At 41.0% G+C, this 22,063-nt stretch overlaps 1 protein-coding gene across 9 annotated transcripts in view; it reads right to left on the reverse strand.

The window, feature by feature from the left end:
- Positions 1-715: 715 nt before the first annotated feature.
- The window catches only part of LOC121022168 (integrin alpha-M-like), a 50,028-nt gene continuing 28,680 nt past the window's right edge, over positions 716-22,063 (reverse strand). For 3 of the 9 annotated variants that reach the window (XM_040463106.1, XM_040463098.1, XM_040463103.1), the window contains 19 exons: positions 13,973-14,113; positions 13,672-13,884; positions 9,130-9,260; positions 8,872-9,035; positions 6,638-6,792; positions 6,409-6,540; positions 5,824-5,897; positions 5,465-5,606; positions 5,251-5,373; positions 4,668-4,747; positions 4,332-4,415; positions 3,914-3,989; positions 3,289-3,396; positions 3,020-3,103; positions 2,773-2,886; positions 2,585-2,686; positions 2,249-2,359; positions 1,722-1,827; positions 716-1,432 (listed from right to left, as the gene is read on the reverse strand). In XM_040463106.1, the coding sequence (XP_040319040.1) occupies positions 1,759-1,827; positions 2,249-2,359; positions 2,585-2,686; positions 2,773-2,886; positions 3,020-3,103; positions 3,289-3,396; positions 3,914-3,989; positions 4,332-4,415; positions 4,668-4,747; positions 5,251-5,373; positions 5,465-5,606; positions 5,824-5,897; positions 6,409-6,540; positions 6,638-6,792; positions 8,872-9,035; positions 9,130-9,260; positions 13,672-13,884; positions 13,973-14,113 (2,103 nt within the window). In that variant the 3' untranslated portion in view covers positions 716-1,432; positions 1,722-1,758. Of the gene's footprint in view, positions 1,433-1,710; positions 1,828-2,248; positions 2,360-2,584; positions 2,687-2,772; positions 2,887-3,019; positions 3,104-3,288; positions 3,397-3,913; positions 3,990-4,331; positions 4,416-4,667; positions 4,748-5,250; positions 5,374-5,464; positions 5,607-5,823; positions 5,898-6,408; positions 6,541-6,637; positions 6,793-8,871; positions 9,036-9,129; positions 9,261-13,671; positions 13,885-13,972; positions 14,114-22,063 lie in introns of all 9 variants that reach the window. The other 6 variants (XM_040463102.1, XM_040463104.1, XM_040463101.1 and 3 more) reach the window with 5 other exon arrangements.

Raw genomic sequence — 22,063 nt, forward strand, 5'->3', positions numbered from 1 at the left:
AGGTCCACTTTTATGTGGATTTTTTCCAATGAAGATACATATAGTACTGTAAATGTATTTTCTCTTCATTATGATTTTCTTTTTCTTAAATTTTTTTTAATTTTTATTTTAAATAGGCTCCATGCCCAACATAGAACTTGGACTCATGACCCTAAGGTCAGGAGTCTCATGCTCTACTGATTGAGCCAGCCAGGCACCCCTTCCTTGTGATTTTCTTAATAACATTTTCTTTTCTCTAGCTTACTTTATTATAAGAATACATAAAATAATACAATATAATACATACAATATGTAAATTATGTGTTGACTATTTATGTTATGTCAGTAAGACTTAGTAATTAAGTTTTGGGGGAGTCAAAAGTCATACATGGGTTTTCAACTGTGTGAGGGGTCAGTGCCCCTAACCTCCGCGTTGTTCAAAGGTCAACTATACATATTTCATCTCCTTCTGTCTTCAAGTGGGTCAATGTTGAGGTGTGCATTCTACACTGTCTCCCAGAAATCCCAGTAGGGTTATGCTCCAAGGGTTCAGAGTGGTCCCTCTTGAAAATGGATGACTTTCCTGGATGTCTTTCCTTCCCAGCTCACATCCCTCCCCTATTTCTTGGGGCCACTGTTAAATAAACTTCTTTCACTCAAATTCTTATCTTGAATTTGTTTCTGGGAGAACCCAAACTTCTGAGAATATATCCTATAAATTATCTTTACACATATGCAAAAATTACATATATTCAATTTATTAATTCATCATTGTTTGTAGTTGCAAGAGGTTGGAAATAATATACCGAAAAGAAACTGGTTAAATACAGCATGATCTTTCCATACAATGGGATACTACACAGCTGTATAAAAGAATGAAAAAAAAAATGCTTTGTCTTGATATAAAACATCGAAGCCATATTGATGAATAAAGCAATATGCAAAACAGTATAAATAACACCTATTACCATTTGTGTAAAAAAGCTTATGTGTGTGTGTTTGCATATGCTTAAAATCTTTGTGAAGAAGACCCCAAAACACATAACCTTATAACCCCTTAGGAAGGACTTGAATGGCTAGGGGGACCAGGATGGAAGGGAAAATTTTCATCATTCATGCTTGGACAACTTTTGATTTTTGTTCTGTCGATGGGTTTACCCTTCCAAAAAATAAAAGTAATATTAAAATAATAAGTAAATGCATACATAAAAGGAGGTGCACCATTGCTCATTGGACCTTATGTAGCTCTAGTATGGAATGGAATGAGTGGACAGGCTCCTGGTGGCTAATCAGATCCTGGCTCCATCACAGCTCCTCCATGTGGTCTTGATCCAGCTGCAAAGCATCTTGCAGATATGTGTCCTCACCCATGAAAGAAGGTCTTGCTTCCTTCAGCAGGAACAGGATCTGTTACATTTCCCTTTATCTTCACCCACAAAATCTGCCATCACTTCTGTCAAGAGGAAGGCCCAATGGCACCTTCGCCCACACACAAAGAAGCCTAATCAATTCTCTTCTGCATGAGAGGTTGTACTGACAGCACTCATCCCCATGCAAAAGACATCTGAGTCACACACACAACTCATGCACATTCTTGCACACACACTTGCACAAACACACACACACATGAATGGAAACCCAAGCAGTTCTTTTTCGACTGAGATGTTACCACCCCACTCTCCTAATAGCAGAGTCTGCCCAACAGCCTGGGGACCTGCATGCTGGTCTAACCAGAATCCTACTTGCTGCAGGAGATGCCACTCAATGGGGAAGGAGCTGTTACTGGGGCTGGGCATTGGGACCAGCTTCACTCATCATGTCCTTGTACTGCCGTTTGAAGAAGCCAAGCTGTGGAGGCAAAGACAGAGGAGTAAGGGCCACCAAAGTCAGGGAAGTGGTGAAGGCCATGCAGAACAGGAGGGGAGACATAGGGGCCAGGAGGCACAAAGAATAATGTGACAGAGTGTAAAGAGACCTGGGGAAAGTGGGGCAGAGAAAGAGATGGCTTTGATGTTAGAGTCAGGAAAGTGAAAATAAATAAAACATACAAGAAGGATTAATCCTTACATAGTGGTCATTCTGTACCAGGGACCATTCTAAGTACACTACATATATATTAACCCAATTACCTTCACAAAGTAGTATTTATATTCTCATTTCATAGCTGAAGAAACTAAGACTCTGTGACTTGGTGTGAGTTGAACCCAATAATGAGTTGCTGAGTAAGGAGCAGTGAGGATAGAGGAGAGCAAACAGGAAGAGGGGATACCTTGTACAGTCCAGCGGTGATGAGGGCCAGAAGCACCAGCCCCCCCACTGAGCTGCCCACTATAAGTGGTACAGGGTTGTGCACTTCATTTGGCTCCACTTTGGTTTCTATCTGTAGCAGGGGGAGGGAGGGTACATCAGGGGAACCCCAAATTTCTAGGGGTTCCCCAGTCAGACCTTCTGCCCCCACTTAACCCAATGACTGGCCCCTCCCTCTGCCCTCACTCCTCCTCCCACTCCTCCTCCTCTGTCTCTTTCTAGCTCTTTACCCAGAGATCTCCACAAGCCCAGCCTCAGCTCCTACCTCCAATAGTCCCTCTGTGCCAAAGATAGATACCTGGGCCCTCAGAAATGCCTCCTGTCCTGGAAGCAGGGCAAACTTCGAATCATCATACAAGACCTCTGCCGTGGTCACAACCTGAAGGTAGTTTGCTGAAGTCTACAGGAGAGAGTAGATTGAATCTGGACCCATGGGCCCTCTGAAATATCATGTCCATGCCCAGCTGAGTCCTGTCCTTCACATACCTTGATATACCAGTCAAATGAGAGTTTGCCTTGGAGGGTAATGTTGACTTTTTCCTGGATGCTGAAGGATGGGATGTCACACTGGATTCTCTGGCAGACAGCAATGGAGCAGTTCTGGGGAAGGGAATAAAGGGGAGAAGTGACTAAAGAAATTGGATGCAAAAATGCTCATGCACCCAACCCACTCAGTTGACAGATGGTATTGAGCATCAACAAGGGGACAGTGCTGGGTCTGGCTTATTCTTACCACCACTGGGGCCCTCTTAAGCTCTGCCATGAAGTCAGAGAGAGGGGGAGAATTCTCCGTGGTGTTGCATGTTCTGGAGAGGTTCTGAGGAAAAGAGACACCATGAGAATAGAGAGAAATGAGGGCTTGTGAATCCAGGCTTAAGGAGGCTGAAATGGCCTAAGTCCAGGAGAAGGTCAAAGTCTCTCCAAAATAAAACAGAGATTTTAGGAAAGACAGGGGCTATGGAGGGAGGAGTCAGGACACTTCTCAAGCCCAGCTAGGCTTACCTGGGAAAGGGTGACCTGGAGGTTGTCCCACACAGCCACCTGGTTCAGCTTGATAGGCACCCAGAAGACCACAATGATGGGGAGGCTCCTCTGTCCCAAGTTGTTGACCTGCACAGTGGGAAGAAGGCAGTGGACTTCAGAGCTCTGGCCTTTCCACTTACACCAGCAACCAGAATCAGTCTTCCCACTCCTGACACCCCAGTACACTTAAATAAGGCCTCACAGACCCAAGCAGCCTGCCTCTTGATGCTTTCTGGGATGCAGTAAATTGTAGCACTTAAACACACATTCAAGACCCAGATAGGTTGGTAATAAGTGGTGTCTCTTCCACTTACTAGTGGGGACACTGTGGCCATGTTCTGTTAACTTCTCTGAGCCTCAGTTTCTCCATCTGTGAACTGGAGATAATGATAGTGCCTCCTTCAAAGACTCATTGTAAGGATAAAATGAGGTGTGTGTGTGTGTGTGTGTGTGTGTGTGTGTGTGTGTGGTTCTGTGTGTATAGGGTGAAAGTAAACTTGGAACAGAGCCCAGAATATAGTAGGCATGTTTCCCATCATTATTTCCCATTATTGCATTCCCAGCACATTGATTTCCCTCCCTGTCATCCTTCTCAGCTCCCCACCTCATACTGGTGCTTTATACTGTGGCTGGTCTTCTCTGAGGCTATGAAGCTGAGATATTTGGTGGAGACTTCATGGCTGATGGGAGAAAGAAGAAAGTACAGGAGGTGTCAGGACATCAGAGGTGTCCTGAGAAGGAGTCTTGGGCTAAGTATGTAAGGGAGTGAACAAGTACATGGGTAATGCTGTCCTGAGAAGGTGCCAGTGGGGCGGTAAGCAGGGGGGGATGTGTGTCAGACACACAGGATGTGCTAGCTTGGGTTACACACACACATATGCACACAGGCACAAATACACTCCCAGGCACATATAAACACATATACACAGGCACTCGTGTGCATAGACTCACACACACAAATACACAATGCGTCATGTCCAGCATAATGGTAAAGGCAGAGCTAAAGCCCTAGAATCCAGCACCTGGTGACCACCACGAAGACAGTGTATTTCACAGGCAACTCCAGTTGGAATTCAGTTTTGTTGGTCTTAGTTGTGTTGTTCTCACTAAAGGGAAACAGAGAGCTTTCCTGTGTATATTTCCACTAAATTATAATCTCTGTAAGGGCAGGAACCACAGCTGTCTTGTCCATCACTGTCTCACCAGCACCTGGTACATGGTGAGTGCTCAGTTGGTATTTATTGAATGAATGAATAAATAACTGACTAAGCTGAGGAGAGAACCAGTGGGGAGAGGGCAGTGGTCCATCCTGGGCAGGGGGTTGGGGCCTCAAAACGGGTAAGATAGGCACAGCACACCTGGTCACATTGGCCTTGAGTAGTAGTCTGTTTCCAAAGAAAGCATCAGATTCCACACCAAATGTGATATTAAAGGTGATCTGGAGTTAGAGAGAGGAGAGACAGTGAAAAGAATAGAAGAAACAACTTAAATGTCTATCAACTAAAGAATGGATAAATAAAATGTGGTGCTTCCATACAACAGGATACTATGCAACAGTAAAAAGAAATAAAATATTGATAGATGCTGCAAATATACATGAGAAGTGTCCAGAATAGGTGAACCTAGAGACAGAAAATACATTAGTGGTTGCCTAGGACTTGGAGAAATGAGAGGACTAGAATTGATGGCTGAGGAGAGCAGCGTCTTTTCTCGAGGTAATAAAATATTCTAAAATTGATCATGGTGATGAATATGTAACTCTGTGAACATACTAAAAAGCCACCCAATTGTCTGCTTGAAATAGGTGAATTGTATGGTATACGAATTGTATCTCAGTAAATCTATTTTTCAAAACAAAAAAAGGAGCCTCTATTTTTAAAAAATAAGAAAAGAATTCAGAAAAAGACAAAAGAGAAAGGGAGAGGGGGACAGCAGCCTGACCTCTGAGTAGTTTGGGAAGATGGGGTGGCTTATGTTGCAGCTGCTATTCTTCAAAGCTTCGGGCCCATTGGTGGAGTCTTCAGACTCACAAGTCAGGCGCCATGGTCGCTGTGAGCGCTGCTTCTGGAAGGCAAGGGAGACAGAGATGATGATGTGAACCAGAACCTGTGGGGACAAGGAAAGCAAAGTCAGAGCCTGAGAAGGATTTGACTACCTGGGTCACTGACATCCTCCTATAGGACAGGCCAGGTGGGTAGAAGAAGGTAACTTGAGTCCTGTAGGAGTCCTCGCCCTGGTTTCTCACAGTCAATGTCACATTCAGGTCTCGGGGACCACCCACCACCAGGGTATCCAGACTGTGGAAAGAACAAGCCAGGCCGTGAGATGCTGAGTCCCTCCATGTGGCAAGTCTACTCTGGTGGCACAGACTCTTGGAGAGAGAACGACAGTGGATGGGGCAACCACACAAACACCTCCAAAGCAGCTGCTCTGTTCCAGGCTCCCTCAGAGGCCAGAACAGAGCACCAGGTTGTGGTGCAGGTTTTCAGGTAGCAGTGAGGAAAAGAAACTCACCCCATAAAAGTGAAGGTGATGCTAAGGTCATCATGGCAAATGTTGTCACTGCCACAATTCTGCTCAAAAGGAAACTACAAAAAAATAAAGTATGATGAAAGAAAAGGAAAGAATAAAATGAAACAATAAAATATTGAGCTAGAGTGTATTATGCTAAGTAAAATAGGTCAATCAGAGAAAGACAAATACCAAATGATTTCACTTATATGTGGAACTTAAAAAAAAAACAGATGAGCATATGGGAAGGGGATAGGGAGAGAAGAGAGGGAAACAAATCACAAGACAATCTTAATGACAGAGAATAAACTGAGGGTTGATGGAGGGAAGTGAGTGGGAGATGGACTAGAAGGGTCATGGGTATTAAGGAGGGAACTTGTTGTGATGAGCACTGGATGTTGTATGTAAGTGATGAATCACTCAATTATACTCCTGAAACCAATATTGCACTGTATGTTAACTAAAATTTAAGTCAAAATAAAATAAAATATTGAAATAAAATTATGTGAAATGAAATAAAATGTTCTTCAACAATCTTGGCCTCTGGTGTCTTCCATGACCCTGAAGGACCCCAACTCCAGAACTCACCGAAGCTGTGAAGAGTCTCTGAGCATCCACAGCCAGCACTGGCTGGAGGTTCCCGAATAAGGACAAGGGTTTCCCCACCAGAGAGAAGTTGAAGTGCAGGATGATGGGGTTCACTGAATCCTCTACACAATACTGAGAGATAGTAGGGGGTTTAAGGGTTTGCCCTCCTTAGATTCCCAAACCCACCCCATGCATGGAGGACCCAGGAGTGTGGCCAACCCTTGCTCACCGGTAACAGTAGCTTTAGGGTCTCACATTCTTGATTCAGCTTCAAGATTCTTGTCTGTCTGCGTGTGCTGTTCTTTGTCTCATCAAAGACAACTCGGGGATGTGGGAGAGTTGGCTCCAGAGCCAAGTCATATGTGATGTTGCTCTGAATCTCTCCTGAAGGGGCAGGGCAGCATGGTAGTGAGGATCCCAGCTTTGGAGTCAGACAAGCATGAGTTTGAGGCCCAACTCTACTTTGGGCATGCTACCTGACCTCTTTGAGTCTCCATTCCTTATTTTTTTAATTTTTTTAAGAGAGAGAGAGAACACAAGGGAGGGGCAGAGAGGGAGAGAGAGAATACGAAGCAGGTTCCATGCTGTCAGCACAGAGCCAGCTGGTTCGAACTCACAAACCTTGATATCATGACCTGAGCCCAAGTCAAGAGTTGGATGCTTAACCGACTGAGCCACCCAGGCACCCTGTCCATTCTTTATTTTTAAGTTGAGGAAAATAATTGTACCTTCTCAGTGGTGAAAATGAAATGAAATAGTGTCTATAAAGCATTTATCACAGTCCTGCCACACAGAAAGTACTCAAAAAATAGTAGCTATTCTGTTACACACTAGAAAACTAAGTATATTTTTCTGGTTGCGTTTAACTTCTTTCTCTTTGTCATTGGCATTCAGTAATTTGTGCCTTGGAATGGTACAATGTATGTCATATACATTGGTATAATGTACTATGGTATGGTTTCCTTTATATTTATCTTGCTTTGTTTTGGCAGAGAATCTTGATGTCTTTCACTAGTTTAAAAAAAATTGTTACTGGGAACCCTGGGTGGCTCAGTCAGTTAAGGGTATAACGCTTGATTTTGACTCAGGTCATGATTTCACATGAGCCCCACTTCAGGCTTATACTGACAGCTTGGAGTCTGCTTGGGATTCTCTCTCTCCTCTCTGCCTCTCCCCCTGCTTGTGCTCTCTCTGTCTCTCTCTGTCTCTCTCTCTCTCTCAAAATAAGTAAATAAATTTAAATAAAAAAAGAAAAAATTTTCCCTCTATTTTGTTGCTTCTTTCTTATTCTCTCTCTTCTTTCAATTTCAAATTACGTTTATTAAATTTTTCACCATGCTCCATATGTCTTACGATTTTTTTCTGTATTTTTCATCCTCTTTTCTCTGTGTGTGTTAATCTAAATACTCTCAATTGATTTACCTTCCAGTTCACTAATTCTTTTTTCCACTTTGAACCTACTATCAAATCTATTTATTGAATTCTTAATTTAAGTCAGGGTATTTTTCAGTTCTATAGTTTCCATTTTACTCTATTTTATGAATTCCAGGTCTTTTCTGAAGTTCTCCATCATTTTCTCTTTTTTTCTTGAAGATATTAACTGTAGTTGTTTTTTTAGATTCCTAATAACTCCAATTTCTGAATCACCTGTGGGTCTATTTCTATTGTCTATTGTTTCTCTTAGTTGCTGGTCTGAATACACATTGTTCCAATAGAAAGACCAAGTTGCTTACCAATACCCCTCTCAAATTTCTGTTTCCCCAGCACTAGGGAGCTGAACTTCTATACAACTCTTTGGCTGCTGTCTTCTACTGAGTTTCTTAGATTATTGATCTAGACATACATTGCTGATGAAGTCAGCCTATGACTTGAGAGGAATTTATATGTAGGTTTGGGGGCACCTTCTACATGATTCTCTACTCTCCAACACTTTTATATTAATGTCTAGCCATGCAAGCTGTCTCCTCAGCCTAGTAAGATTACTGTTAGAAACCTAATTTTATTCCCTCATTTCTCTCTAGTACCATCATTATAATTCCCCCACACCCAGCACAATGCCACTCTTTCAGATTAGAGACAAGGAGAAAGTCAAGTTAGTTGTGATAAAATGCCATGCCTAAATGTTTTCTGAACTTGTGTTTAGCTTCATCAACTCAACCTGCCCTTTAAATGAGTTATCTCTTGACTTAAAAAAAAATCCTGGTTATTTCACAGATGTGGGGCCATTGTTTCTCTGGAGAACTGAGAGAATAAAGGAGTGCCACATGCTCACTTCTGGTGAGGTTTTCTGGGCCTCTGTACCCAGTCAGGGAACTGTCTTCTCACTCCAGCCAAGCTTCGAAAAGGCTGTAGAAGCCTGTGGAAGTTTGCTCTGGACTGCCAGAAGGCTGGGAAGACTGCACTGGGACACCCATCAATATCTCCAGTTATTTAACCCTTTCAGACTTACCTACCCAGCCTCACCTTCTCTTAGCCTGTCCCGTGTATTCTTGCGGACACGAAGGCAAACTCTAACCTCCCCAGCAGTCTGACCTTTCACCACCTTTGCACGACATTCAAACACATTCCTTGCCACTTCTTTGGGTGTGAACTCCATGGTCACCTCAAGTCTCAGCACAGGCTGGGATCTGTAGGGACACCAGAGGACCATCAGGGGCCTTCAGACAGCAAAGCCACTCCTGAAAGGGAAGATATTTGGTGTGCTATAAAAGAATTTCTTACCTAAGCAGCAGTACATGGCCTTGAGCTCCTATAGCCAGGTCCACCAGTCCATCCATTGTGAGGTCCTGGCCCCCACTCAGTGACTGACCAAAATATTGTAGTGTGGGGGAGAGCTGGGAGCCTTCAATCCGCTGAAGGTAGAAAAGAGGAGAGAAAGAGAGTGGGAAAGAATAGGGAAGTGTGTAACTCGGTTACCCAGAATGACCCAAGAGGACAGATTGTCTGGGTTCCACTCAAGTCTCATCTCTTATAACTTCTCAAGGAATTAGGGCAACCATTCAGCTTTAGACCACAGCCTTGAGATGATACCCAAAGTTTCCATCAATCACCTAGGTTTTCCAGGACAAACTTTTACAGGAAAGAAATTACAGGGGCACCTGGGTGGTTGGATGTCCAACACTTGATTTTGGCTCAGGTCAAGATCTCACAGTTCGTGGGACTGAACCCCACGCCAGGCTCTGTGGTGACCATGTGGAGCCTGTTTGACATTCTCTCTCCCTCTCCCTCTGCCCCTCCCCTGCTCATGTTCTCTCTCTATCTCTATCTCTCTCTCTCAAAATGATGAAACTTCTAAAAAAAACTTTTAAAAAAAGGAAAGAAGTGACATAGCATGCTATTTGACTCACCTAATATCATTGACATGTCAAAATAATGCAAACACTGAATATCAATCTACCAAAATTCTCATATAAATGTAAGGAGTGGGGCAAAGAGGTGAAAGGGCCAAGGGGGCAAGCCCTCTGAAAGAGAGCTCACCTCTCATAGAGGGAAGTCAATGCTAAAATAAAAGTCAAGAAGCAGCAAAATAATCATCTTATTGGGGAGTATAGACAATAATTGAAAAATCTGAAATAAAGTTTCCTCAAGAGAAGGGAAAATGAAGAGGAAGTTGCAGTGTGAGTGTGGTGATTGTTATTTTTCATAATGAGATATAAGAACAATTTTTACTCTTTAATCTATGTGCAAGAATAACACTGAAAGAATAACAACCAAATAAAAAGAAAATTTCAAAGTCATCTTGTCATGTACTTAATGCCACTGAATTTTACACTTAAAATGGTTAAAATGAAAACTTTTATGTAATATATATTTTACCACATTTTTTACAAATTTTGTTAACTGAAAGGAAGGATGAGGAAGCATGGGATGCTGGATATATGCTATATCTAAATCTACATGGTGCTTACTTGGGTTCACAGATATGTGAAAATTCATCACTTAAGATTTATGTGTTTAGTGTATGTATATTATACCTCAACGTTTTTTGAGAAAAATTTATTGTATTCTGTTTGGAGGAAGTTTTGTTTTGTCATTAGCTATAAAGTAAAATTACACAGTTGGGAGATTCACAGCATATTTACTTATCCAAACACTGACCAACCTTATCCTCAATCATAAAGAAAAAAGCAAGTAAAAAAATACATACAGTAGAAAAGGATAAGATAGTAAACAGTAGAAAAGGAGAGGATAATCCTTTTGGCATTTGTTTTTAATTCCTGGGTCTGTGGGGTGTGTGTGTGTGTGTGTATGTGTGTGTGTACATATAAAGCACCCTCCACTTACCTTTGTTTTCCTTTGCAAAGTGAGTTATGATGCAGATAAGGAGAGGGAACTAGGGCTTTCACTGTTTACTTTAGATTAATAAATTTATACGAGCATGTCAAGGTTTTATAATAAAATAAAGTAAAATCAGAGCCTTCGCACTGCATTGACACAGAGAAGCAACAGGTGTCAGAGAAAAGAGGCCTAATTACAATATTCATACAATTGTGTGTGGAAAAAGGCTCCCTGGTGCAGAGAGAAGTGGGTTAGGCAGTGCTTCTTATCCCTGGCAGCAACTAACAAGTGTCTTAAAAATACTGGGGCCTGGGGCGCCTGGGTGGCGCAGTCGGTTAAGCGTCCGACTTCAGCCAGGTCATGATCTCGCGGTCCGTGAGTTCGAGCCCCGCGTCGGGCTCTGGGCTGATGGCTCAGAGCCTGGAGCCTGTTTCCGATTCTGTGTCTCCCTCTCTCTCTGCCCCTCCCCCGTTCATGCTCTGTCTCTCTCTGTCCCAAAAATAAATAAAAAACGTTGAAAAAAAATTTAAAAAAAAAATACTGGGGCCTGCATCTCATTCTATTCCATTTATATGAAATTCTATAATGGGCAAAACTCATTTATGGTGGAAAATAATCAGGACAGTGCTTTCCTCTGGAATGGAGTGGGGTCAGAAATTAACTGGAAAGGGGCAGGAGGGAACTTTCTGGAGTGGCGATTATGTTCTATATCTTGATAAGGGTGTGGGTTACACATGTGTATGCATTTAACAAAATCACTGAGTGGCAAAGGATTTGCACATTTCCTGTCTGTAAACTTTATCCTAAAACAACAGTAAGCAAATATTGAATTCTAGTTAATGATAAACATACTGAACTATTTAGGGGCATTGCAACTTATTTTGAATTAGAATTTTAAAATTCATTAAAAATAAGATGGACAATGGCACTGGGTGGCTTAGTCAGTTAAGCATATGACTCTTGGTTTTGGCTCAGGTCATGATCTCATAATTTGTGAGTTCAAACCCCATGTCAGGCTCCACGCTGACAGCACAGAGTCTGCTTGAGATTCTCTCTCTCTCTCTTTCTCTCTGCCCTTCCCCTGCTCATGTGCACACACACTTTCTCTCTAAACAAAAACTTTTTTAAAAAAGTAGTTTAAAACAACAAGATGGACTGATGGATGGATAGAAGTAGGATGAATAAAAGGTTTGATCTGTGGTAACATAAATTTAGTCAAATGTTCATTGTAGATTCTAGGTTGTAAATATATGGGTGTTCACTGTACAATTCCTTCACTTTGTTGTGAATTTGAAATTTTTCTAAATAGTGCTGGAAAACTCTACTGATAGCTGGCACACTGCCCCAGACCAATTAAACTGGAGCTCTTATTAGCAGAGCCCAGGCATCTGTGCCTTTTAAGACCTTAAAGTAATTTTATTTTTTTACTGTTTATTTTTTTTTTGAGAGACAGAGACAGAGCATGAATGAGGGAGGGACAGAGAGAGAGAGGGAGACACATAATCCAAAGCAGTCTCCAAGCTCTGAGCTGTCAACACAGAGCCCAATGCAGGGCTTGAACCCACAAACCGTGAGATCATGACCTGAACTGAAGTTGGACACTTAGCTAACTGAGCCATCTAGGTGTCCCAAGGCCTTCAAGTAATTTTAATGCGTTCATAGGATTGAAACTCTGGTGTGAGGGATTTGGTAGAAGCGATGGGGGACAGAGAGAAAAAGAACATAAGAAAAAGGTAAGGCTGGAAAAAAGTCAGAGATCCAAGGGTAGAAGACCAGATGGTCTCAGCTGGCAGTGATGGGAGAGAACCAGACTCTGGGATCCCTCCAAACAGTGGGCTCCATCTAGCAAGAAGCAAGGAGCCATTTTAGAGAGTAAACCAGTTGTGGTGACCAAGATTTCAGGTGACCAACCATCAAGATGGACTACATAATTTGCAGGACCCAGTACCAAAACAAAAAACAAAAAACAAAAAACAAAAAAACAAACAAAATGCAGAACACCCTGTTCAAAATTAAGAATTTCAAGACAGCATGAACAGAGCATTAAACCAAGTGCAGGGCCCTTCTGTGTGGCTGTATAGATCACCAACCCATGAACATGTAGTCCTGTAGGGTGACCAACTGTAGGGGTTTCCTGAGATTCAAGACTTTGAGCACTAAAACTGGGACAGATCTGAGCAAACCAGGACTACTGGTCACTCTACCAAGATTGAGATTCAGAAGAAAGGAAAGCCTGTATCCCAACACTCCCAGCCAACCACTTACTACCTCTGAGCCTTAATCTCCTCATCTGTGAAGATGGGGTGATTGTGCCCCCATGCACCTCCTATAGTTGTGGTAAGAATTTCTATGAAGTGTGTTATTATTTTTGAAGATTCTAAAAATCCAGTACTGGGAGAATTGATCTGGCAGCTCTGAGGATGCTGAATTCGAAAGGGAAAGGGGCACCTGTGTAACTCAGTTAAGTGCCCGACTTCGGTCATTATCTCACGGTTTGTGGGTTTGAGCCCTGTGTTGGGCTCTGTGCTGACGGCTCAGAGTCTAGAGCCTGCTTTGGTTTCTGTGTCTCCCTCTCTATGTCCCTCCCCCTCTCAAGAATAAATAAAACATTTTTTTTTTAATTTAAGAAAGAGACAGAGGGGCACCTGGGTGCCTCAGTCGGTTGAGCGCCAGACTTCGTCTCAGGTCATGATATCATGGTTCATGAGTTCAAGCCAAGCATGGGGCTCTATGCTGACAGTGCAGAGCCTGCTTGGGATTTTCTGTCCCCCTCTCTCTCTGCCTCTCCCCCCACTTTCTCTGTCTCTCTCTCTCAAAAATAAATAAACGTTAAAAAAGAAAGGAAGGACACCAAGGAAGAGAGAGAGAGAAAGAAACAAACAAGGAAAGAAAGAAAGAAAGAAAGAAAGAAAGAAAGAAAGAAAGAGAAAAGTACATATCAGCAAAGAGGCTACTGTCATGACAGGGACAGTGACCTGGCCTCACCTGGCTGTGGGAAGGGCTAATGCCCGGTCTTGAGGTTCCATGAAATAAGTAAACAGCACCCCGGTTCTCCTGCTCTCCTGGGGCCCCAATGGCCACATCTGTCAGCTTGTCTCCATTCACATCTCCCAGCGCTGTCAGGGCTGCCCCAAAGCGGCCCCAGGGGTGGCCCTGCACCCCATGGAGAACAGTCTCACACTGCCATCTAGCCCTCTGCTGAACAAAAACAGTGTCAGGTCCCAACCTGGACAACTCCCAGCTCATGCCCAAGCCCCACCCAGCCCAGACCCCATCAGCTACTCACCCCCCGAGGCAAGGGGCACACAGACACCTGGCCCCCCCTTGTCGGCTCATAGTAATGGGGGGCCCCAATAAGGACCAGGTCAGAGCTGCCATCTTTGTCCATGTCCACAGAGCAGAGGGAGGCCCCAAAGTAGGAGCCAATCTGAAAGAGATGAGTCCAGGATCACACATATATCTCTTGCCACCAAAATCAAAGTGTGAGTGTTTTCTTCCGGTGAAGAAAAATAATTTCAGCCAGGGAAAGCCCTTTGGAGCAGATGTGATCTTCCATATGATTCAAATTCTCATTTGAGTGTACTGCTAGCTAGAGAAAAATATAGAGTTGATGGGCATTGGCTGAGGATTTACCCCAAATGGTGTTCCAAGGAGATGATTAATACAGCAAAGAAGAAGTTGGATTGGAAACTACACAGAAAAGCCTGGAAGAGCACACAGGATATCTTTGCAATATATTGTAAATCTCTGTGGGTGGGGATGGGGATAAAAAATTCAAAGTTATTGTCCTGCTAGTAAGGAATCAACTGGCTTAGATTAAAAATAACTATTGCTACAGGATTTTTTTTGCATGATATTGAGAAGTACTGTCTATCTTTTAAAATAATTTTTAAAGTATGTTCTAAAAAATGTTTAATGTCAATATGTAGAATTCATCAACAAGATTCATCCTTTTATTCATTCATTCATTCATTCATTCAACAGAAAGTATTTGCTATTTGCTAAGCATAAGTCTGTGTAGTGGAAAAACAGTGTCCTCCAGAGCTCTCAGTACAGCAGAGTGGAGCAGAGGGAAATAGTAACAGATAAACAGGGAGGAATATTTAGCAATTTCAAACAGGGGCAAGTTCTAGGAAGGAAAAGCGCAGGGGATGTCACACATGACTCACTGCAATCTGATTTCTGCCCCACACACAATTGAAGGAGACCTCACTAATGTCCCAATAAAGGCATTTAAGCTTTAACCTAAAGTCAATAGGATTTTTTTGTCTTTAGGTTAAGTTGATTAGGGTATAACTGGCATACAATAAAGTTCAAGCTTTTTTTTTAAAAGAGAGAGAACACAATCAGGGGAGAAGGGCAGAGGAAGAGAGAGAGAGAGAAGCTTAACCAGGCTCCACACTCAGCGAGGAGCCCAACATGAAGCTCGATCCCACAACCCTGGGATCATGACCTGAGCTGAAATCAAGACTCTGACACTTAACCAACTGAGCCACCCAGACACGCCTATTTCAGCCTTTTTAGTATAGTTTTATAAGTTTTGAAAACACATAAAGTCATGTAACCACCACCAATGATCAAAATATATAAGTTTCACCACTCCCAAAATATTCCCTCATACCCTGCTGTAATCAACTGCTTCCTTCAAACACCAACTCCTGGTAACCACTGCTCGATTTTCTGTCCCTATAGTTTTGGCTTTTCCAGAATGTTATATATATGACATTATATAGTATGTAACCTTCCACGTCTGGCTCCTTTCACGTATAATAAAGCATTTAAGATGTAGTCATGTTGTTCTGTCTATCAGTAGTCCATTCCTTTAAATTTCCAGTATTTCTGATATTCCATTGTATGGATGTACCACAGTTTGTTGATTCATTTTCCAGTTGAGGGACACTTGGATTGTTTCTAGTTTTTGGCAATTATGAATACCACCAGTAGAAACATTCACATACAGTTTTTCATGTATACATCTCTTTTTATTTCTCTTACATAAATACCTAAAAGTGGGATTACTAATATGGTAACTGCATATTGAACTTTATAAGATATTGACAAACTGGTTCCAAAGTAGGCATGCCATTTTTCATTCAGATGGCAATGTTTTAGTTATTGCATACCCTTGCCAGTACTTGGTATTACCAATTTATTTCCTTATGTTAATCATTCTAATAAGTATGCAGTAGTATCTCATTGTGGTTTTAATTTGCATTTCCATAATGATTAATGACATGTGATTGCTAATCAGAGAGAACAGAGTTCCCATACTAGAGACTGGCTAGCTGGGTTATGCCATTTTCACCGCTCCCACGCATGAACAACAATCCACCCCAGTAGGCTAGCAGCGCCATCTAATGGAGAATGGAGATGTTACACTGAGTCCCGCCCAATTGGGTCAACCTCACTCTTCAAGAACACAAGTCTCACCGCCTGCTTAGTTCATGGACTATAAAGTGCTACATAGTCTAATGTATAGGGGAAAACAAAGTAATATCAGTCCTATTTCAATCTGTTAGTAGGTCCATCTGTTCAATTTTCTTTCTTTCTTTTTCTTTGTTTTTTCTCTTTTACACTATTCTTTTTCTTGAATAAAGAGAAAAAATTCATTTTTATTTTCAATTTCTATTAAATATATTTTTCTTTAATTTTTTACTATAGTTTTCATTTTTATGTAAGTTTTCTCAAATTCTATTTTACTTCCATCATTTTATTTTAGTCTACTACAGTGTACTCACTTTTTCAAATTTTCAAATGATTTTTTTCTCTTTTTTCTTTTTTGTTTCTTTTCTTTTTCTTGAATACATATAGAGAAAATTTCATTTTCATTTTTACTTCTTATTAAAAATGTTTTTGTTTAATTTTTTCCTACTATATTCTTTACTTTTGTGTAAAATTTTTCAAATTCCATTTTACTCCCATCATCTCATTTTAGCATACTTCACTGTATTCATTTTTTCAAATTCTCAAACGATTTCCTTCCCCTCACTTTTTTTCTCTAATCTGTCAAACCACTGTCAACACCCAGACCAAAACACACCTAGGATCTAGCATCATTTATTAGATGTGTGTGTGTGTGTGTGTGTGTTTTAATTTTTTAATTTTAATATTTTTAACTTTAATTTTTTATTTTAATTTTTCTACCTCATTAATTCATTTTCTCCATTCAAAATGACAAAATGAAGGAATTCACCCCAAAAGAAAGAGCATGAAGAAACAACAGCCAGGGATTTAACCAACACAGATACATGCAAAATGTCTGAACTAGAATTTACAATCACGATAATAAGAATACTAGATGGAGTCAAAAATAGATTAGAATCCCTTTCCGTGGAGATAAAATGAGTAAAAAAAAAAAATAGAATGAAATTAAAAATGCTATAACTGAGCTGCAATCATGGATGGATGCAGTGGCGCCAAGGATGGATGAGGCAGAACAGAGAACCAGCGATACAGAAGACAAACTTACAGGGAATAATGAAGTAGAAAAAAAGAAGGAGATTAAGGCAGAAGAGTATGATTTAAGAATAAGAGAAATCAGTGACTCATTAAAAAGTAACAACATCAGAATCATAGGGGTCCTAGAAGAGGAAGAGAAAGAAATAGCGGTAGAAGGGTTATGTGAGCAAATAATAGCAGAAAACTTTCCTAACCTGGGGAAAGACACAAATATCAAAATCCAGGAAGCACAGAGGACCCCCATTAGATTCAACAAAAACCGACCATCAAAAAGGCATATCATAGTCAAATTCACAAAATACTCAGGCAAGGAGAGAATCATGAAAGCAGCAAGGGAAAAAAAGTCCCTAACCTACAAGGGAAACAGATCAGGTTTGCAGCAGACCTATCCACAGAAACTTGGCAGGCCAGAAAGGAGTGGCAGGATATATTCAATGTGTTGAATCAGAAAAACATGCAGCCAAGAATTCTTTATCCAGCAAGGCTGTCATTCAAAATAGAAGGAGAGATAAAAAGTTCCCCAGACAAACAAAAGTTAAAGGAGATTGTAACCACTAAACCAGCCCTGCAAGAAATTTTAAGGGGGACTCTCTGAGGGGAGAAAAGATGGGGAAAAAAACATAGATAGATGATAGATAAATAAATAAATAAATAAATAAATAAATACCAAAAGCAACAAAGTTTAGAAAGGACCAGAAAACACCACCAGAAACTCCAACTCTACAAGCATCATAATGGCAATAAACTCATATATTTCAGTACTCATTCTAAACGTCAATGGACTCAATGCTCCAATCAAACGATATAGGGTAACAGAATGGATAATAAAACAAGATCCATCTATATGCTGTTTCCAAGACCCACTTTAGACCTAAAGACACCTTCAGATTGAAAATAAGGGGATGGACGGGGCGCCTGGGTGGCGCAGTCGGTTAAGCGTCCGGCTTCAGCCAGGTCACGATCTCACGGTCCGTGAGTTCGAGCCCTGCGTCAGGCTCTGGGCTGATGGCTTGGAGCCTGGAGCCTGTTTCCGATTCTGTGTCTCCCTCTCTCTCTGCCCCTCCCCCGTTCACGCTCTGTCTCTCTCTGTCCCAAAAATAAATAAAAATGTTGAAAAAAAATTTAAAAAAAAAAAAAGAAAATAAGGGGATGGAGAACCATCTATCATGCTAATGGTCAACAAAAAAAGCCAGAGTAGCCATACTTATATCAGACAATTTAGAATCTGCATCTAGAGATGCAGAAGGACATTATATCATAATCAAGGGGTCTATCCACCAAGAAGACCTAACAATTGTAAACATTTATGTGCCAAATGTGGAGGCACCCAAATATATAAATCAATGAATCACAAACATAAAGAAACTCATCAATAGTAATACCATAATAGTAGGAGACTTCAACACCCCACTCATAGCAATGGACAGATCGTGTAATCAAAAAATCAACAAGGAAACAATGGCTTTGAATGACACACTGGACCAGACGGACTTAACAGATATATTCAGAACATTTCTTCCCAAAGCAGTAGAATATACATTCTGCTCCAGTGCACTTGGAACTTTCTCCAGAATAGACCATATACTGGGACACAAATCAGCCCTAAGTAACTACAAAAAGATCGAGATCATATGGTGCATATTTTCAGACCACAATGCTATGAAACTTGAAATCAACCACAAGAAAAAATTTGGAAAGGTAACAAATACTTGGAGACTGAAGAACATCCTACTAAAGAATGAATGGGCTAACCAAGAAGTTAAAGAGGAAATTAAACAGTATATGGAAGTCAATGAAAATGATGACACCACCACCCAAAATCTCTGGGACGCAGCAAGGCGGTCATATGAGGAAAGTATATAGCAATCCAGGCCTTCCTAAAGAAGGAAGAAAGATCTCAGATACACAACCTAACCTTACGCCTTAAGGAGCTGGAAAATGAACAGCAAATAAAACCCCAAACCAGCAGAAGACAGGAAATAATAAAGATCAGAGCAGAAATTAATGCTATCGAAATCGAAAAAACAGTAGAACGGATCAGTGAAACCAGAAGCTGGTTCTTTGAAAGAACTAACAAAATTGATAAGCCACTAGCCACTTTGATCAAAAAGAAAAAGGAAAGGACCCAAATAAATAAAATCAAGAATGAAACAGGAGAGATCACAACCAACACAGCAGAAATAAAAACAATAATAAGAGAATATTATGAGCAATTATATGCCAATAAAATGGGCAATCTGGAAGAAATGTACAAATTCCTAGAAACATATACACTACTGAAACTGAAACAGTAAGAAATAGAAAATTTGAACAGACCCATAACCAGTAAGGAAATCGAATTAGTAATCAAAAATTTGCCAAAAAACAAGAGTCAAGGGCCAGATGGCTTTCCAGGGGAATTCTACCAAACATTTAAGAAAGAGTTAACACCTATTCTCTTGAAGCTCTTCCAAAAAATAGAAACAGAAGGAAAACTTCCAAACTCTTTCTATGAAGTCAGAATTACCTTGATTCCAAAACCAGACAGACACCCCGCTACAAAGGAGAACTATAGACCAATTTCCCTGATGAACATGGATGCAAAAATCCTCAACAAGGTATTCGCCAACCAGATACAACAATACATTTAAAAAATATGTTCAGGGGCGCCTGGGTGGCGCAGTCGGTTAAGCATCCGACTTCAGCCAGGTCACGATCTCGCGGTCCGTGAGTTCGAGCCCCGCGTCAGGCTCTGGGCTGATGGCTCAGAGCCTGGAGCCTGTTTCCGATTCTGTGTCTCCCTCTCTCTCTGCCCCTCCCCTGTTCATGTTTTGTCTCTCTCTGTCCCAAAAAATAAATAAATGTTGAAAAAAATTTTTAAAAATATATATATGTTCACCACGACCAAGTGGGATTTATACCTGGGGTGCGGGGCTGGTTTGATATCGACAAAACAATTAATGTGATTCATCACATCAATAAAAGAAAGGACAAAAACCATATGATCATCTGAATAGATAAAGAGAAAGCTTTTAACAAAATACAGCATCCTTTCTTGATAAAACCCCTCAAGAAAGCAGGGATAGAAGGAGCATACCTCAAGATCATAAAAGCCATATATGAATGACCCAACGCTAATATCATCCTCAATGGGGAAAAACTGAGAACTTTCCCCTTAAGGTCAGGAACAAGACAGGATGTCCACTCTCACCACTGTTATTCAACATAGTATTGGAAGTCTTAGCCTCTGCAATCAGAAAACACAAAGAAATAAAAGGCGTCCAAATCAGCCAGGAGGAGGTCAAACATCCACTCTTCGCAGATGACATGATACTCTATATGGAAAACCCAAAAGATTCCACCAAAAAACTGCTAGAACTGATTCATGAATTCATCAAAGTTGCAGGATATAAAATCAACGCACAGAAATTGGTTGCATTCCTATACACCAACAATGAAGCAACAGAAAGAGAAATCAAGGAATCGATCCCATTTACAGTTACACAAAAAACCATAAAATACCTAGGAATAAATCTAACCAAATAGTTGAAAAATCTATACACTGAAAGAAAGCTTATGAAAGAAATTGAAGAAGACACAAAGAAATGGAAAAGGATTCCATGCTCCTGCATACGAAGAACAAATATTGTTAAAATGTCGCTACTACCCAAAGCAATCTACATATTCAAGGCAATCCCTATCAAAATAATACTAGCATTCTTCACAGAGCTAGAACAAATAATCCTAAAATTTGTATGGAACCAGAAAAGACTCCAAATAGCCAAATCAATCTTGAAAAAGAAAAACAAAGCAGGAGGCATCACAATCCCAGACTTGAAGCTATACTACCAAGGTGTAATCATCAAGACAGTATGGTACTGGCACAAGAACGGACACTCAGATCAATGGAACAGAATAGAGAACCCAGAAATGGACCCACAAATGTATGGCCAACTAATCTCTGACAAAGCAGGAAAGAATATCCAAGGGAATAAAGACAGTCTCTTCAACAAGTGGGGCTGGGAAAACAGGAGAGTGGCATGCAGAAAAATGAACCTGGACCACTTTCTTACACCATACACAAAAATAAACTCAAAATGGATGAAAGACCTCAATGTAAGATAGAAAGCCATCAAAATCCTCAAGGAGAAAGCAGGCAAAAACCTCTTTGATCTTGGCTGCAGCAACTTCTTACTCAACACGTCTCTGGAGGCAAGGGAAACAAAAGCAAAAATGAACTACTGGGACCTTATCAAAATCAAAAGCTTCTGCACAGCGAAGGAAACAATCAGAAAAACTAAAAGGCAACCGACAGAATGAGAGAAGATATTTGCAAACGACATATCAGATAAAGGGTTAGTATCCAAAATCTACAAAGAACTTATCAAACTCAACACCCAAAAAACAAATATCCAGTGAAGAAATGGGCAAAAGACATGAATAGACACTTCTCCAAAGAAGACATCCAGATGGCCAACCGACACATGAAAAAATGCTCAACATCACTCATCATCAGGGAAATACAAATCAAAACCACAATGAGGGGCGCCTGGGTGGCGCAGTCGGTTAAGCGTCCGACTTCAGCCAGGTCACGATCTCGTGGTCCGTGAGTTCAAGCCCCGCGTCAGGCTCTGGGCTGATGGCTCAGAGCCTGGAGCCTGTTTCCGATTCTGTGTCTCCCTCTCTCTCTGCCCCTCCCCATTCATGCTCTGCCTCTCTCTGTCCCAAAAATAAATAAAAACGTTGAAAAAATTTAAAAAAAAATCAAAACCACAATGAGATATCACCTTACACCTGTCAGAATGGCTAACATTAACAACTCAGGCAACAACAGATGTTGGTGAGGATGCGGAGAAAAAAGGATCTCTTTTGCATTGTTGGTGGGAATGCAAGGTGGTGCAGCCACTCTAAAAATCAGTATTGAAGTTCCTCAAAAAAC

This window comes from Herpailurus yagouaroundi, unplaced genomic scaffold, assembly GCF_014898765.1.
Source record: "Herpailurus yagouaroundi ecotype Mexico unplaced genomic scaffold, PumYag 379, whole genome shotgun sequence".
NCBI classification, from domain to species: Eukaryota; Metazoa; Chordata; class Mammalia; order Carnivora; family Felidae; genus Herpailurus; species Herpailurus yagouaroundi.